General features: G+C 43.0%; 2 protein-coding genes across 3 annotated transcripts in view; one reads left to right on the top strand and one right to left on the bottom strand.

Annotated features, from left to right (window-relative positions):
* The window catches only part of LOC111954815 (protein FAM135B-like), a 51,274-nt gene extending 45,188 nt beyond the window's left edge, over positions 1 to 6,086 (bottom strand). The window contains exon 1 of the mRNA XM_070436031.1: positions 5,599 to 6,086. The gene's annotated coding sequence lies outside the window, so the exon portion shown is untranslated. The remainder of the gene's footprint in view (positions 1 to 5,598) is intronic.
* A 4,657-nt stretch (positions 6,087 to 10,743) lies between these two features.
* LOC111955282 (collagen alpha-3(IX) chain) overlaps positions 10,744 to 18,892 on the top strand; it is a 42,187-nt gene continuing 34,038 nt past the window's right edge. For both annotated transcript variants that reach the window (XM_023975463.2, XM_023975462.2), the window contains exons 1-3: positions 10,744 to 10,970; positions 14,557 to 14,642; positions 17,665 to 17,739. In XM_023975463.2, the coding sequence (XP_023831231.1) occupies positions 10,942 to 10,970; positions 14,557 to 14,642; positions 17,665 to 17,739 (190 nt within the window). In that variant the 5' untranslated portion in view covers positions 10,744 to 10,941. The remainder of the gene's footprint in view (positions 10,971 to 14,556; positions 14,643 to 17,664; positions 17,740 to 18,892) is intronic.

Genomic DNA, 18,892 nt, shown 5'->3' with positions numbered 1-18,892 from the left:
TAGTCCCAAAATGTTTTGCTTGTCAGCACTCAAGTTTTCAACATATGTATCTTTCAAAATACAGAAATGATCCCCGTATGATGCATTTTGCATCTTGGGACAACATCAACAATGGACTAATGAAACAATGGACTAATGAAACAATGGACTAATGAAACAATGGACTAATACAAGCCACCATGCTTGTGAATAAAGCACCTCGTAAGGAAAGGAGCAGAAGGGCACAGATGTGATACAGAGAGAGTCTGACTGACAGTGTAAAGGAGAGAGAGGATTATGTAAATCATGTGATAGTGAACTCTGTGCCAAGTTCTTCTAAGGACATTAGCTACTGTAGAAATACTTTGTTTAGATCAGAGTCACACATACATTTGAGGAAGGGTGGAGAGTGGGTGGGGGGTTGCAGTGACTTGTTCTSTGCTGATAACATGATCTAGTATTCATCCAAAGGCTCTAATATCATTTATAATAGCAATTCACCTCATCAAGTCATCCAACTAGCCAAGGAACATAACATTGGTGTGACCTGTGTGCTATTGGTACAGTGGTGCGGCAGGTAGCCTAGTCGTTAGAGTGTTGGGCCAGTAACCGAAAGGTTGCTAGATTGAATCCCTGAGCTGAGAAGGTAAAAATATGTCGTTCTGCCCCTGAACAAGGCAGTTAACCCACTGTTCCTAGATCGTCATTGTAAATAAGAATGTGTTCTTAACTGACTTGCCTAGTTAAATAAAGGTTAAATAAAATGTTTAAAGAAAACAGTGGTTGGGGCTGTTGGTACAGTGGTTGGGGCTGTTGATACAGTGGGTTGGGGCTGTTGGTATAGTGGTTGGGGCTGTTGATATAGTGGTTTGGGGCTGTTGATTACAGTGGTTGGGGCTGTTTCGGTATAGTGGTTGGGGCTGTTGTAAGTGGTTGGGCTGTTGTATAGTGGTTGGGCTGTGGTTATAGTGGTTGGGCTGTTCGTATAGTGGTTGGGGCTGTTGATACAGTGGTTGGGGCTGTTGGTATATGTGGTTGGGGCTGTTGATACAGTGGTTGGGGCTGTTCGGTATAGTGGTTGGGGCTGTTGGTATAGTGGTTGGGGCGTGTTGGTAAGTGGTTGGGGCTGTTGTATAGGGTTGGGTTTGATAGTGGTTGGGGCTGTTGATAAGTGGTTGGGGCTGTTCGTATAGTGGTTGGGGGCTGTTGATTACAGTGGTTGGGGCTGTTGTATAGTGGTTGGGGCTGTTCGTATAGTGGTTGGGGCTGTTGATACAGTGGTTGGGGCTGTTTGGTATAGTGGTTGGGGCTGTTGATACAGTGGTTTGGGGCCTGTTGATACAGTGTTGGGGCTGTGGTATAGTGGTTGGGGCTGTGTCGTATAGTGGTTGGGGCTGTTGGTACAGTGGTTGGGGCTGTTGGTACAGTGGTTGGGGCTGTTGTATAGTGGTTGGGGCTGTTATAGTGGTTGGGGCTGTTGATACATGGTTGGGGCTGTTCGTATAGTGGTTGGGGCTGTTGATACAGTGGTTGGGGCTGTTATACAGTGGTTGGGGCTGTTGATACAGTGGTTGGGGCTGTTGATACAGTGGTTGGGGCTGTTGATAAGTGGTTGGGGCTGTTGATACATGGTTGGGGTGGTATATGTTGGGCTGTTGTACAGTGGTTGGGGGCTGTTGTATAGTGGTTTGGGGCTGTTGATACAGTGGTTGGGGGCTGTTGTATAGTGGTTGGGGCTGTTGATAAGTGGTTGGGGCTGTTATAGTGGTTGGGGCTGTTGTATAGTGGTTGGGGCTGTTGGTATAGTGGTTGGGGCTGTTGATACAGTGGTTGGGGCTGTTGTAAGTGGTTGGGGCTGGTTGATACAGGGTTGGGGCTGTTGTATAGTGGTTGGGCTGTTGGTATAGTGGTTGGGCTGTTGATACAGTGGTTGGGGCTTTCGTATAGTGTTGGGGTTGTTGATACAGTGGTTGGGGCTGTTGATACAGTGGTTGGGCTGTTGTATAGTGGTGGCTGTTGTTGATACAGTGGTTGGGGCTGTTGATAAGTGGTTGGGCTGTTCGTATAGTGGTTGGGCTGTTGATACAGTGGTTGGGGCTGTTTGTATAGTGGTTGGGGCTGTTGATACAGTGGTTGGGGCTGTTTGATACAGTGTTGGGCTGTTGTATAGTGTTGGGCTGTTTATAGTGGTTGGGGCTGTTGGTACAGTGGTTGGGGCTGTTGGATACAGTGGTTGGGGCTGTTGATAGAGTGGTTGGGGCTGTTATATAGTGGTTGGGCTGTTGATACACTGGTTGGGCTGGTTGTATAGTGGTTGGGGCTGTTGATACATGTGGTTGGGGCTGTTCATACAGTGGTTGGGGCTGTTGATACAGTGGTTGGGGCTGTTGATACAGTGGTTGGGGCTGTTGATACAGTGGTTGGGCTGTTGATACAGTGGTTGGGCTGTGGTATAGTGGTGTGGGGCTGTTGATACATGGTTGGGCTGTTCGTATAGTGGTTGGGGCTGTTGCGTAGTGGTTGGGCTGTTGATACACTGGTTGGGGCTGTTTGTATAGTGGTTGGGCTGTTTGATACAGTGGTTGGGGCTGTTGCATACAGTGGTTGGGCTGTTGATACAGTGGTTGGGGCTGTTGATACAGTGGTTGGGGCTGTTGATACAGTGGTTGGGGCTGTTGATACAGTGGTTTGGGGCTGTTGGTATAGTGGTTGGGGGCTGTTGGCTACAGTGTTGGGGCTGTTGTGTATAGTGGTTGGGGCTGTTGGTATAGTGGTTGGGGCTGTTGATACACTGGTTGGGGCTGTTCGTATAGTGTTGGGCTGTTGGTATAGTGGTTGGGGCTGTTTGATACAGCTGGTTGGGGCTGTTCATACAGTGGTTGGGGCTGTTGATACAGTGGTTGGCTGTTCATACAGATGTTGGAGGGTTGAGGGTGGTGGAATAAGATGTCTAACTGCAGACTGTGAAAAGCATCTATGCTGTCTCCACACGAAGGTCCCCTGTGGTCTGACTACACTTAGCCCGGAGAGGATGGACCTGGGTGGGTTGAAGTTAGCTGGAAAATCATTGTTTTACCACTTCAGGAATCTGCTGTGTGGGTCTGCTGAAATACTAGGAGAGTAGACTGTTCACCAAGCGGACAGCTGCATGCAGTGTGCAGTAGACAAAGCCCCTGCCCTCCGCTAAGCAGACCTTCAGTCATAGAAGTAGGCTTTTAGGAATCCACTGCACCTGACTACCATCACTGACATGGAAATGTCTGAAGTCCTTAACTTTATAAGCTCATTTCTTTTTATACTTATATTATCTTATGTATAACCTAACATAGGCTACTAGCATAGAATAACCTACAGTTGAAGTTGGAAGTTTACATACACTTAGGTTGGAGTCATTAAAACTCGTTTTTCAACCACTKCACAAATTTCTTGTTAACAAAATATAGTTTTGGCAAGTCGGTTAGGACATCTACATTGTGCATGACATAAGTAATTTTTCCAGAAATTGTTTACAGGCAGATTATTTCACTTATAATTCACTGTATCACAATTCCAATGGGTCAGAAGTTTACATAAACTAAGTTGACTGTGCCTTTAAACAGCTTGGAAAATTCCAGAAAATGATTTCATGGCTTTAGAAGCTTCTGATATGCTAATTGACATCATTTTGTCAATTGGAGATGTACCTGTGGATGTATTTCAAGGCCTACCTTCAAACTCAGTGCCTCTTCGCTTGACATCATGGGGAAATCAAAAGAAATCAGCCAAGACCTCAGAAAAAAACTGTAGACCTCCACAAGTCCGGTTCATCCTTGGGAGCAATTTCCAAACACCTGAAGGTGCCACGTTCATCTGTACAAACAATAGTACGCAAGTATAAACAGCATGGGACCACGCAGATGTCATACGGCTCAGGAAGGAGACGCGTTCTGTCTCCTAGAGATTAACGTACTTTGGGGCGAAAAGTGCAAATCAATCCCAGAACAACAGCAAAGGACCTTGTGATGATGCTGGAGGAAACAGGTACAAAATAATCTATATCCACAGTAAAATGAGTCCTATATCAGCATAACCTGAAAGGCAGCTCAGCAAGGAAGAAGCCACTGCTCCAAAACCGCCATAAAAAAGCCAAACTACAGTTTGCAATTGCACATGGGGAAAAAGATCGTACTTTTTGGAGAAAAGTCCTCTGGTCTGATGAAACAAAAATAGAACTGTTTGGCCATAATGACCATCATTATGTTTGGAGGAAAAAGGGGGAGGATTGCAAGCCGAAGAACACCATCCCAACAGTGAAGCACGGGGGTGGCAGCATCATGTTGTGGGGGTGCTTTGCTGCAGGAGGGTCTGGTGCACTTCACCAAATAGATGGCATCATGAGGTGGGAACATTATGGGGATATATTGAAGCAACATCTCAAGACATCAGTCAGGAAGTTAAAGCTTTGTCGCAAATGGGTCTTCCAAATGGACAATGACCCCAAGCATACTTCCAAAGTTGAGGCAAAATGGCTTAAGGACAACAAAGTCAAGGTATTGGAGTGGCATACAAAAGCCTGACTCAATCATCGAAAATGTGTGGGCAGAACTGAAAAAGTGTGTGTGAGCAAGGAGGCCTACAAACCTGATTCAGTTAACCAGCTCTGTCAGGAGGAATGGGCCACAATTCACAGCTTATTGTGGGAGGTACCCGAAACGTTTGACCAAAGTTAAACAATTTAAAGGCAATGCTACCAAATACTAATTGAGTGTATGTAAACTTCTGACCCACCCACTGGGAATGTGATGAAAGAAATAAAAGATGAAATAAATCATTCTCTCTACTATTATTCTGACATTTCACATTCTTAAAATAAAGTGGTATTCCCAACTGACCTAAGACAGGGAATTTTGTACTAGGATTAAATGTGAAAAACTGAGTTTAAATGTTATTTGGCTAAGGTGTATGAAAACTTCCGACTTCAACTGTATGTGATAGCAACATAGTTCATAGTGATTCTTGCTAGGTTTCTGCATACACGTGTGTAAGAGGGCTTGCCATACACCAGGTGCCACTTCTAGACGATCATTGTTATTGCGCTATTCCAAATATTGGTCCAACAGCTCCGATGTATTGAATTATGATGGGGTGAGAGGGGGGGGGGGGGGGGGGGTAGCTTCTTTGGTTTTTGCCTAGTACTTAAAATGACAGATATCTGAATTGTGTAGGTGTCAGTCCATCTAAGTCCTGTCAGTTGTGGTTAGATAAATCACACTAAATCAACACCCAAACTATTTCAAATGACAAAGCAGCTATGGGTGTTTGCCAAATATTTTCCATAAAACGATTTGCTCTGTGTGTGTGTATGTGCGTGTGTGTGTGTCAGTGCCTGCGTGCGTGCATAGCATGCATGCTGCTGCTATAGCCAATTCTGCTATTATAGACTCGTCGAACTTTTAACCGTAACTAAATTAGGAGCTGGCGCTTTAACAACAATTTAGCGGTCGGGTCTGTTACAATCTCGTCAAAACATTATCCGTTTCACAATACAGCAGCAAGCAACAGACACCCCGTTTAATTCTCCGTCTGTCTACACTGTGATGGACAATGAGGATAGCTATAATACAATGTAASAAACCTTACCTTGCTCACTGATGCGCTGAGAATCTCCACGCAATACCCAGTGTCCACCACTGTCTAATTAATATCCACAAGGCTGTGGCTTTACAACCTGCAGCGACACTTGCCTTTCGGTCGGCGGATGTATGATGCCTTCCCGGTCTGTGTTCAGTGTTTATATCGCTGTCGTAAGCTGCTGCTCAACGCTTCTCCTGCTGCTGCTGTTGCCATGGTTATCCATTTAGCCCCTGTATCCTCTTCTTCTGCAGTGCAAACCACTAGCTAACAGCTTCCTAGCTTAGCTTACGTTTCCCCCATCATGACAGTAATGTTCAAATAGTCTAAGTGGTGCGCCTGACCTGTCTCGTGGTTTAGCTTCGTGTTTATCCTCTGTCCGGTGGTTGACACATCGTTTCGGGAGAACATTAAGAGTGTCCTGCAGTGGCTTCTGCCAGTTTGCGCACTGTGCGTACAATTGACGGGCTGACGTCACTGCCGGTTGAGAAATTAAAACGCTGAACTAGCCCACCTGAGAACTTTCACCAGCACTATCAACACATTTACACAATAGGCTATGTTTACAGTCATTGGATTGTTAGCATTTCTTAGTTTGGTGTATAACAACAAGTAGTAGTATTACGGGATGGAGAAGCAACATAGCCAAGAAGTCATGGAGTTATGAGTTCAGGACCTGAACTTCAGGTAGGCCTCTGTGCTTCAGTAAACACAAGAAGTAATCCAGTGATAGGGTTTACTCAAGAAAAACTTAAATAAATACTCATTCCTGGTAAACAAGTTGGAACACTCATAAACAGACAGAGATACACRGAACAAAAATATAAACGCYACATGTAACAATTTCAAAGATTTTGTTGAGTTACATTTCATATAAGGAAATCACTCAATTGAAATTAATAAATTAGGACCTAATCTATGGATTTCACATGACTGGGAATACAGATATCTTTTGTTTTTAAAGGTAAGGGTGTGTATCAGAAAACCTGTCAGTATCTGGTGTGCTCTGATTTTGTTGAGTTACATTTCATATAAGGAAATCACTCAATTGAAATTAATAAATTAGACCAATCTATGGATTTCACATGACTGGGAATACAGATATCTTTTGTTTTTTAAAGGTAAGGGTGTGTATCAGAAAACCTGTCAGTATCTGGTGTGCAGCGCGACACATCTGCTTCGCATAGAGTTGATCAGGCTGTTGATTGTGGCCTGTGGAAGATCTGTTTGGGATGGAAACGTTGTCAATAAAGCAGTGAATTGGGAGCTTCAACAGTGTACAGGCCTTCTTGTTCTATACAAGTAMTCTTTATTAGCCCAGCACCTATGTGGTTAAGGATGTGCGTATAACCACAAACATTTCTGTGGAATGTTGTCCCATTCCTCTTCAATGGCTGTGCGAGTTGCTGGATATTGGCGGGAACTGGAACAAGATGTCGTACATGTCGATCCAGAGCATCCCAAACATGCTCAATGGGTGACATGTCTGGTGAGTATGCAGGCTATGGGAGAACTGGGACATTTTCAGCTTCCAGGAATTGTGTACAGATCCTTGCGACATGGGGCTGCGCATTATCATGCTGAAACATGAGGTGATGGRGGCGGATGAATGGCACGACAAAGGACTTCAGGATCTCATCACGGTATCTCTGTGCATTCAAATTGCCATCGATAAAATGCAATTGTGTTCGTTGTCCGTATCTTATGCCTGCCCATGCCATAACCCCACCGCCACCATGGGGCACTCTGTTCACAACGTTGAAATCAGCAAACCACTCGCCCATACGATGCCATACACGTGGTCTGCGGTTGTAAGGCCGATTGGACATACAGACAAATTCTCTAAAACAACGTTGGAGAAATGTACATTCAGTTCTCTGTCAACAGCTCTGGTGGATATTCCTGCAGTCAGCATGCCAATTGCACGCTCCCTCAAAACTTGAGACATCTGTGGCATTGTGTTGTGTGACAGAACTGCACATTTTAGAGTGGCCTTTTATTGTTCCATGCACAAGGTGCACTTGTGTAATGATCATGCTGTTGAATCAGCTTCTTGATATGCCACACCTTTCAGGTGGATGGATTATCTTGGCAAAGGATAAATGGTCACTAAAAGGGATGTAAACATATTTGTGCACAGAATTTGCGAGAAATAAGCTTTTTGTGCTTTTTGTGCATATAATTTTTTGCGGGGGATCTTTTATTTCAGCTCATGAAACATGGGACCAACAACCCCAACAATCTCTTACAGGTTCTACCCATCTGTAATGGATCTCCTCTTCGTCTGAGGAGGAGTAGGAAGGATCGGACCAATGTGCAGCGTGGTAACTGTTCGTCATTTTATGAAAATGCACTGAACACTAAAATACAAAATAAACAAACAAAGAACAACCGAAACAGTTCCYTCTGGTAACAAATACAAAGACAGAAAACAACTACTCACAAATCATAGTAGGAAAACAGGCAACCTAAGTATGGCTCTCAATCAGAGACAATGATAGACAGCTGCCTCTGATTGGGAACCACACCAGGCCAAACACATAGAAACACAACAACATAGAAAAAGAACATAGACTGCCCACCCCAACTCACGCCCTGACCAAACTAAAATAGAGACATAAAAAAGGAACTAAGGTCAGGACGTGACACCATCATTATCCCCCATGCAGCCGACAGAAGATGAATTGCAGGTGTGTAGACGGAGTCATGTGACCAGAAGRATCTAGAACCATCTGGTACAGGTATAAACACTTCCTGTAGTTATCTATATAGTTATCCATACAGTATGTGCTGTTAGGACCTGCGGAGTGAAATATGTTTTTCTCTCTCAAACAGAAGTCCTGCATTTAGCAAGACCATCATCAGAGCTGGCATTGAGACTGACTGGCTTCATATCATACCTTGACAGTGTAGGACAAGGCTACTCATAGGTCGCACTTCACACACTAGTCTACAACAGAAATAGAAGCATTTACATTGAGTTCTCCGTAAATGGCCCTTGCCAGCAATCTATCAAAACTTGATCAACACACATTCCATTACACAACACTAAATAGGTGTTATATTGTCACATACACCAAATAGGTGCAATGAAATGTGTTGTTTTGCAAGGTCAGCCATAGTAGTACAACACTCCTGGAACATATTAGGGTTAAGTGCCTTGCTCAAGGGAACATCAACAGATTTTTCACATTATCAGCTAGAGTATTTGAACCTGCAACCATTCAGTTACTGGCTCAACACTCTAACCACTAGGCTGCCAGTTGCCCTAGTGTGTTTGACCAACTGAGTTCAAACCCGTGTCTCCTACACACAATAAGACTGTATCAACCGGTTGAGCTAAAGTCTAAACATGTCGTTGTAAAAGCCCAGAGAGTTCCTCTCAGGACGGACCAGACCAGGCTGTTGTCTGGCTTTTCTGAATGTGACTCAGTAGGTTATGAGTCTGCTAGTCATGAGGTCTGGTCTGGCTGAATAATCACAAGTTGTTTTGGCTTTTCTCTCTTTCCTCTCCTCCCCCTTTCTATCGGTCTGTACTTCCATTGAAGTCACGCGTTCTCCATTACCTACGGGCGGCAGGGTATCCTAGTGGTTASAGTGTTGGACTAGTAACCCAAAGGTTGCAAGTTCAAATCCCTGAGCTGACAAGGTACAAATCTGTCGTTCTGCCCCTGAACAGGCAGTTAACCCACTGTTCCTAGGCCGTCATTGAAAATAAGAATTTGTTCTTAACTGACTTGCCTAGTTAAATAAAGGTAAAATAAAAAAAATAAAACCTAGATGGACATATGATCACCCTCACACAACTCAGTAGGGAGACTCAGTCAGTCACTGTACTGTAGGCCTATGAAGTTAGAGACTTTTTATTCTCTATTTTGGTTAGGTCAGGGTGTGACTAGGGTGGGTACTCTAGTTTGTGTATCTCTATGTTGGCCTGGTATGGTTCTCAATCAGAGGCAGCTGTCTATCGTCATATTTAGGCAGCCTTTTCCCACCTGTTGTTTGTGGGATCTTGTTTTTGTATTGTTGCTTTTTAGCCCTACAAAGCGGTACGTTTCGTTTGTTACTCTTTCTTGTTTTGTGCCGGTTATCATAAATAAAATGATTAACCTACCCCACGCTGCATCTTGGTCCGACCATCCTTCCAACGACGATCGTTACAGATACTTGATAGGATAGCTAGATAGTTATTTGATTGACTAATATGTAGTTATGACTAAACATACAGTACTTGAATCAGTTAGGATCAATTTCACTTGACAGAAAGAAACAAKTGTATATATTTTTTTCCACTTGACAGATATGCAATAATGTACAGCTATGTAATAAAACATATTGTGAGCGACATACTAGTCTATTATTGTACAATGTAACATTTCCAGGCCTTTTGTAGTTGTCCCTAGGACTTGATAAACAGCTGAACATACAATATATCTTTCACCAACTTTTCTAAAAAGCCAATCACACACTCCATTATATAATTTAACCTTTAACCTTTAACCTAATTAACCTTTATTTAAACTAGGCAAGTCAGTAAAGAACACATTCTTATTTACAATGACAGCCTAACCCAGCAAACCCTCCCCTAAACCGGACGKCGCTGGGCCAAATGTGCGCTGCCCTATGGGACTTCCWATCACAGCCGGTTGTGATACAGCCCAGGATCAAACCAGGGTCTGTAGTGACGCCTCTTGCACTGAGATGCAGTGCCTTAGACCGCTGCGCCACTCGGGGGCCAAAGAAATATAAGACGTGTAAAACCAAACCACCCTGTCTGTGTGGACCAGGACCTTTGAATTAAAAAGCAGGTATTTAGTCACTATAGAGGCATTCTTCAGGTACAGTAAATGACATACACGATTAAATCCTCCTTCCTCCATCACTCTACCCTCTCCTACGGCATCCCTATCCCTAACCTGAAACAGAATTATTAACAGAATTACACACAGCCAACACATATCATTATGGGGCACAGTGAAGGAGAGAAAGAGAGGGAGGGAGGAGGAGCAAGGTGTYACAGGAGGAAGGGATGGCCTGGAGGCCTCCAACATGTCTTTTAAGTGCTGGTAATAAAACCTAGTCACCACCTCCTGAATAGCTCCTGTCCAATGGGAACCCATTGAAGCGGGTTTTATGTGTCTTCAGCCCCAGTTTGAGCATCCCCAGCCCTGGTCCCACCAGTCAGTCCTCACCATGCTCTCCCAGCACCAGGACTGATCTTCAAGGGGAACTTACCTAACGTTCATGTCTGTTGCTCCTTTTGCTCCTCTACCTCACCCACTGCTATCAGTCTGTCCGTCTGTCCGCTCTTAAAGCCCTGCGTCGCCCCTCGCTCCTAGACGGGAGCAAAACATGGAGCACCACTGTGCTSTCTTGACAAGGTAAGAGCTTTCTGAATGAAACATGTATTATTAAAGTAGTTATTTATATGTTGAAGTGGTAATATCTGGGTGGATTAGCAGTGTGTTCCACTTGACTCTGACCTTGATGTGGGGAAATCGTGAGGTAAGAGTTTAGTCAGGCTTACTGTTGTCTTAATGTAATATATGTTTTTTTGATTGATTCATTCTAGTCTGAGGACTTGCTAGTTAGGAAATGATGAACAATATGACATTCTCTCAATAGCAGTGTTTCCCAAACATTTCCTCTTGTATCCTCAGCCATTCCACTTATCTGATGTATTCCAGAGCCAGATTACACAATTCAAATATTGTAATGAGAGGCTTGGTGATTAATTGACCAGTTGAATCAGGTGTGCTACAACTGGAATACWTRAAATAAATGGAAGGGCTGGGGGTACTATAGGAGAGATTAGGGAAACATTGCTCGGTAGGAAATAACTAGTTTAATCACTAATACATTTAGTGAGATATTTAATCWGATTTTTTTTTTTTWAAGAAAACTTAATGATTTTGACTGATTTCTAGTATCAGATTCCCCTGAACCATTGACTCACTCTAGAATAATGACAAATCAATATTTTTTYGGAAAAAAATCCTTACACATCTTTTGTTAGAAATAGGAAATAATCGTGCTTGAATTTACACTGCCTTGAAATTAACCAGTGATATTGGGGCTGGTTAATCGAAGCTCCATGGCCAAGACTGAGATAGCACAGCTTTATAATCTGGCGCACGCACTCACTCACACGCACACACATACACACACACAGACTATAAACCTTGTTTGGTGGGTATTTAAACAGGGGAAATTAAAGCTGTTAAACCTTAAGAACCAGCCTTCCTTTCCTCCTTACCTCTCCAATGGGGTGGTCAACTGTGTCTTTGTCATGGCGTATTGCTCTGTTAAAAAGCAGTCTMGCCTCTCAAATAGCCCCAGTGGGGACCAGAGTGACACACACACATACTTTTGACTTTTATAGTCCTAAAGTTTTGCTCCCAAATGATTAGCTTACTAATTAAAGTGAGTGATAGGTTTAATTTGTAAGGCTGAGCAGCAGAGAGTGTAACGGGGGTCCAGTTGGTCTAATTAAGACAAATGAGGGCAATGAAGTCACTCCAGGAGAGCTGSAGAGCTGGCTTACTACACGGTCCAGGCTCTGGGACGCTGGAAGACAAGGCCATATGGGTGGCACAGCGASAAGGCCAGAAAACATTCAAACAAGCTCTGGATGCTGGAGATCACACACTGTGCTTTTCACTCAGGGAGAGGGATGACTGATCACAGAGTTGTAATTGCTCTTGATGAAAGAGGCACAATCTTGAAGATGTTTATGTTCTTATCAGTAATGCCCTTGACCTTTCACGACACAGTACTAGAGACTAGAGACTCTGTCTGAGATGCAGCATATTGATTTAGAATTTCCCACTGAGAATAGAGTTGTTGAGGTTGTTGCCCTGTTGACTTGGTTTATAGTTTCAACTGTGCTCTTGAGAACATAGTATGGGGAAAAAGTCAAAACACAATTGCTTTTCCAAATATATTTTCTGCAGCTCAAGAGCTGATGTTAAGACCGCTGTCAAGCTTTTCCCAGACCATCAGTGTCAGAATGTTTTTGATGCTATTGCTTGCTGTGACAGTTTATCTCGAGGGGTTGGGAGTCTATTGTACACAAGGCATCAAAGAACGCTAAGCTTTCCTTTCCTATATATTACAACATCAGACTGGATCTAAGGACGAATGCAAATTGAAATGCCCAAAAGCTGATAGCACAGAAGGACATCTCTGTTGTGAATGAACCCCAATTAGTGCTACATTTCTATTCTCTCTCTCTCTCTCTCTCTCTCTCTCTCTCTCTCTCTCTCTCTCTCTCTCTCTCTCTCTCTCTCTCTCTCTCTGTCTCTCTCTCTCTCTCTCTCTCTCTCTCTCTCTCTCTCTCTCTCTCTCTCTCTCTCTCTCTCTCTCTCCTCTCTCTCTCTCTCTCTCTCTCTCTCTCTCTCTTCTCTCTCTCTCTTCTCTCTCTCGTCTCTCTCTCTCTCTTCTCTCTCTCTCTCTCTCTCTCTCTCTCTCTCTCTCTCTCTCTCCACCAAAGCTGCTCAGCACAACTAGTGGCCATATATGGAAGTGCAGGGCAAGATCATTTCACAGTAAAGCAAACAAATAGCTACCTGATCCATATAGTCCAGTGGTTTGTGTTGGTGGGTGTACTGTACTGTGGTCCAGGGTTCCTGTCAGTGAAAGCCCTCCCCATAACCATTATAAGGTCAGGGCTGTTCTTGGCTGCCAGGCTGGTAGYTAGATTAATGGGCATGGGGAGATGCAGGGCTGCCAGCCTGTAGTGATTTGGGCAGTGTCCTCCATGGTGAAGGACATATGTTAGTGGCTAACTGCCTCTTCCCTCCCTCCTCTGTAGGGACCTTGCTGAGTAAGCCATTATTCATTTCTCTGATAGCACCCCCCTCTCTCTCCCTGTCTTCCCTGTCTCCTTAAAGTTGGAATCTGTAGCGGTGAAACTGCCACYTTCGTTTGCGATATTACAACAATGAAGACGTTACTTCAAACAGAAAACACTTTTTTTTTCGTAGGACACCATTGCTCTCTTGATAGAACAGCAGAGTATGTACTGCGATTGTTTTTTCTTGACGCTGGAGATCCTCACTGCCGTTTAATAAACAAAGCAACAGCAATAGCAAATTTGCCAGGGGGCAGCCCACGGCGCTGTTTCTCCTAATGCGGATRAAGGCTTTAACACGTCATCTCTCTTATGAAAAAAGACCTCCATATACACCCTCGGCCATCACTCCATATCACCCTGCCTGTCAYCCTTCTGATAGGGCTGATGAAGGGGCTGAGGAAGGTTGAGGAAAACAAGGCCAGTGGAGCGGTCTGAGGACACACAACACAACGTTTTTTGTGTTTGGTGCCATTCCATTCTCTCCGTTCCGGCCATTATTATGTGGTGTAGGCCTATGTATGACAACAATGGCCGTCTCGAGCAAGTCATTTTCACTGTTGCTGCTTTCTACGACACAATGTCTGTCTTTACTGTGTGTAGTTATTACTTCACTATTTCTGTAAGCTTACTTAGTATGGACAGACATTCGTACTCTGGAGTTGAGCTAATGTATTAGACAATGTACACTCATGTCTGGCATCAGTAAAACAACACTCGCCTGCTTATGCACGTCATCCTGTCACAGTTTCCTCCATTACCTGCAAAAGGAGAAATGAATGGGTTCCTGTATTTCCATGATAACATGTGCTTGTGTTGTCATGAGGTCTTCATCGATCAAACTGATCGTACTGATCAGTATGACACATTTGTCACTCCTTTCAGATAATATTGATGTGTCTATGTGCGTTGTAATGTCTTTTAATGTGTGTCGCTACTCTAAAGCTTTATCAAATCATGCCAGAGATGGTAGACATGATGACTGAAGACATCAGATCACTGACCCAGCTGTCCTTTCTCTCGCTCTCCCTCTCTCTCTCGCCCTCTCTCTCTCTCTCTCTCTCTTGCCCTCTCCCTCACTATCTCTCGCCCTCTCCCTCTCTCTCTTCTCTCAGGAAGCGACCACAGCACCCAGCGATGTTGCTGTACCCCTCTACCTGCATGGCCCTCCTCTCTCTGCTACTCTCTCCTGCCCTCGGCCGTAAGTTACCCAGAAGCCTTCAGGCTCATGATAGACACGTAACAGTGTACTACTGGGATATGGTATTTGTTTGCACGACTACTTTTGATTTTGGTATCAAAACACACACGTTGTTTCAGGAATACTATCCCAAGTCATTCCATTTAATACAAATGCAAATCTAAGATTAAGACAGGAACAGCAGATGTAGTGTAGCCTACTGTACTAGTCTGTAAAATTWATTCAGATAATCTCTAGTTTCTTAATTCTTACAGATACCGTATCTTAATTTGATCATCCTGTTTTTGTCTGCAATGCAAACTTGTAGTGTATTTGAGGTTTTAAAAGGATTCTAATGTTTGTAATTTCCAATTAAAAATGTCAGACTTAATTTGCCCTGACGAAAAATGTTTCAACCCCTACAATTAAAAAAACAACYACATTATAATCCACATAATAATTCACATTATTTTCCTAATGTAGCAAACTTGCTCAAATTAAGATCCTGCATCTGTATAGGCCTCTCTCGCAAGCTGTCAGAGAGATGCAATAACACATCTATCCACATTATGGGATGTTTTTCACCATCAACACAAAAACAATACAGARTTGGGGTATACTTACAAACAAAATGTTTATTCTTATTACATGTAAAGTGAATACCATCTTATAGCATGGTTTACTGTTGCAGTACAAGCACATGATGTGTGGTCTAATACGTAGCTAGATTACTTTCCTTTTGGAAAGGGTCTGCTTATATCCACTAGTCATCCTTATAGCACTCAGTCACACGTGACGGCGGTGTCGTAAAAGCTGAGCTGAGGTCCATCTCCATCTACTGCTCGTTTAGCGTAATGAATAGGCTGCTAAAACACATGGGGTGCATCCCAAATGGCACCCTATTCCCACTATAGTGCACTACTTTTGATCAGGGCCCGTAAGGATCTGGTAAAAAAAAAATAGTGCACTATATAGGGGATAGGATGCCATTTGGGACGCACACCATGGTATTGGGGAGGGAGTGTTTAACTACTTACAGCTCCCACTGCACAGCGAGAGAAGTGTTTATGGCTAGTAAACACACAGGATAAATACCATCTCACCAAAGTATCTCCTCTACTCAGCAGTTATGGTGGAACCGATAGGGTCTTCCAGATGTGTTGCCTCCACACTCTGCACCTCCAAATGAGCTGAATCAGGTTATTGACTCTGGGAGGAGAGGCTAGAAGCCCTCCGGCTCCCAGCGTTGTTTCATTACTTCCAGATCTTTGTTTCCTAGTTTCCCCTGCACTGCGTTTTCATCCTCAAATCAAACAGGGGGAGAAGAGGAGGAGATGTGTTCTCTGAATACTTTAGAAGTTTCACATTGAGATAATACTTCGACAGTAGAGCAAGGCTCTTTAATGAAACATTATCAAATGTTTCCGCTCTCATTGTTTCAAGATTCACTTAAAGCTTTAGTTGAGAAGGACATTTCAAAAATCACCTCKGGTTTCAGTTACATTACAGTAGCTCTCTTTTTCAATTAATCCAATGACAGTTAATCCCAGCCAGATATGTAGGTTATAGTACATAAACAAATACTAAATACACAAGACTAATATTATAGGTTACTCAATCACCCGAGAAAAACATTGAGGATGAAAGCAGAAATTATAGCACAACAGTGTGATTGATTATTGATGGCCTTTTAAGTTAGTTCCACAGAGAGATTTTCATCTCAATAAATCACAYGTACAGATGTAGCATCTACATTTGAGCCCATTTGCTGCAGCAGGAAAATAATCCTGCAGAAAAAGAAAATGTGAATTGTTATGTTTTTGTAGGGGTTCATACATTTTTCATAAGGGACAATCAAGTCTGAAATTTCAAAGTGGAAATTACAAACTTCAGAAGCCTTTTTGAACCTCAAATACAATACATGTTTTCAACAGGGTGATCAAATTTAGATGCTACATCTGTAGATTAATAAACTGAGAAGAGGTTTTACCTGTCAGTTTCTCAACAACAGAGGCAGCTGGTGGCACCTTAATTGGGGAGGACCGGCTCATAGTAATAGCTGGTATGGAATTCATGAAATGGTATCGAACACATCAAACACATGGTTTCCATGTGTTTGATACCATTCCATTTACTCCATTCCAGCCATTATTATGAGCCATTCTCCCCTCATCAGCCTCCTGTGCTCTACAAGCATGAGCGATATGGCCTTACCCCGATCCACATTCACGCTACAACAGCTACACACATACATCAACATTATCTTCAATCTAGGCTCAGGTGTAGACGTAGCATAGTAAATGTAAATCTTGTATGTCGTATGTTCAACATGTTGCGAATTTGCAAAGAATATAATAACATATAATATGTTATGAATTCCAATTTATTGTGGCTAACATTAGCCAGGGGTTAGTGTTAGATTGCAAAGTAGTCCATGATGAGATTTCAACACGCAACCTTTGAGTTGCTAGACGTTCACATTATACACCCACCAACCACCCTACTTTCGTTTTTGCCTTAAGTAACCTTCTGTCTTATGTAACCATACCAAAAGTAACATACTAATTTGAGTGTCCCTTATTTACATTTTTAATTTGTTTTGTCTAGTCTATGAGACCAGGCTGTTATCTTTTGCATCTGATACTTTTCTACATACCTGTGTGTGTGCTTGTGATATCAAATATAGGATGCCACAGCTTTAAGAATAACCAACATAAAAAATGAATCCAGAGTGTAAGGTGAATTACATTCTTACCTTGTTTTCTGACCGTTGCCTGATCTCCCTGTGGCTTTCCCATGGAGTTGCCTCTGTGAATTCTGATTCAGTGTTTGGTTGGTGGCTCAGTTGGTAGAGCATGGTGAATGCAATGCCACAGTTGTGTGTTTGATTCCCACGAGGGACCAGTACAGGAAAAAGTACAAAATGCATCCCCTCACTACTGTAAGTCGCTCTGGATAAGAGTGTCTGCTAAATAACTCCAATGTAAATGCTGTGAACGGAAACATCCTAACCAAGCTTCTGTCTCTGTTTGTTWTCCGTCAGAGTTAGATCTCAACAGGTTAGATGGGGACACGGCTGTCTGCCCTCCCATGAGAAATGGACAAGATGACCTTCCAGGTGAAGTATAGATACTATGACTCTGTGAATATGCGTACTAACTTAGCCCTCTTCATCCCTGGTTGGACATACTGTAAAACAGCAACAATTTKCTTCCGGTATGTCTTTGGCTATATCTTGCTTGCGCCCTGTCCCATGAGATGTGGATATAGTTTATGACGTAATCAAAGGAGACCTGCATGGGAAGACATACTACATATCTCAACGTTGTATCAAACACTACAAGACATCCCAGGAGGTCTGAGCTAGTAGTTTTGACATGTCTTTCTGTAACCGAGTCTTACCTCACATCAACAGACCAGGTCAGAAGGGATGGAGCAGTAGTTTAACACTATAGTCCCTGTGGTTTTTCTCTTTGCTAGACAGCATAGACTTACATTTTAAATGCCCAGGAAACCACTAGCCTTGGTTTACAGAAATCCCTGAGGAAGCAAAATACAGAACATCACAACTAAGCTAGCTGCTGTGATTGCTTAGTGAACTAGGCTGGGCTGTCTAAATGCTTAATGGCTTGAGACACGTTTAGATTTCAAATGAGCCACATAAAATATTCCGCTGAAGCCTGATAGATTTTAGTAGGAACAATTCTAGCTCAGCAAGATGTTAAGTGTGTACCAGCACCCTGGTAGGAACAGATGCATTATCTACCTTCAAATCACATGGTGTACAATGTGTTGCGAGCCCYGGCAGGGAAGGTACAGGCCTACGTATAAGAGAACAACTAATTAGAATCATATGTTTGTCATATCACTGCACSCTGTTTTGCATACAGATTATGAAACAAGAATAAACCGTTAAACATAGTAAAGTGGGAAAACACTGACATTCCAAAATGTCCACTTCGTGAATATGCACCAGTCTATAAAAAAGTGGTCAGATGAAGCAYATGCTAAACTACAGGACTGTTTAAGAAWCACTGCCTGCCTGTCTTGTCCCGACTCCCAACACTTTCATTACTATGGGACAGCTGGAGATCAAATTTGAATATTGGAACAATGTTGCAAATGTCGGAGAGACAGACAGCAATGTTTATACAAATATCCACTGTTGAAAACCAAATGTTAGTCTAAAAGAAATGTGAGATAATGTCTAGATGTTTTTTTATAGTTTATAAATTGAATGGCTGGGCTAATYAGACAGTGGATTGCTCAGT

This window comes from Salvelinus sp. IW2-2015, linkage group LG30 (assembly GCF_002910315.2).
Source record: "Salvelinus sp. IW2-2015 linkage group LG30, ASM291031v2, whole genome shotgun sequence".
In the NCBI taxonomy this organism is placed as follows: Eukaryota; Metazoa; Chordata; class Actinopteri; order Salmoniformes; family Salmonidae; genus Salvelinus; species Salvelinus sp. IW2-2015.
The sequence above is the reverse complement of the archived record's forward strand: the minus strand, read 5'-3'. Positions and strand labels throughout refer to the sequence as shown.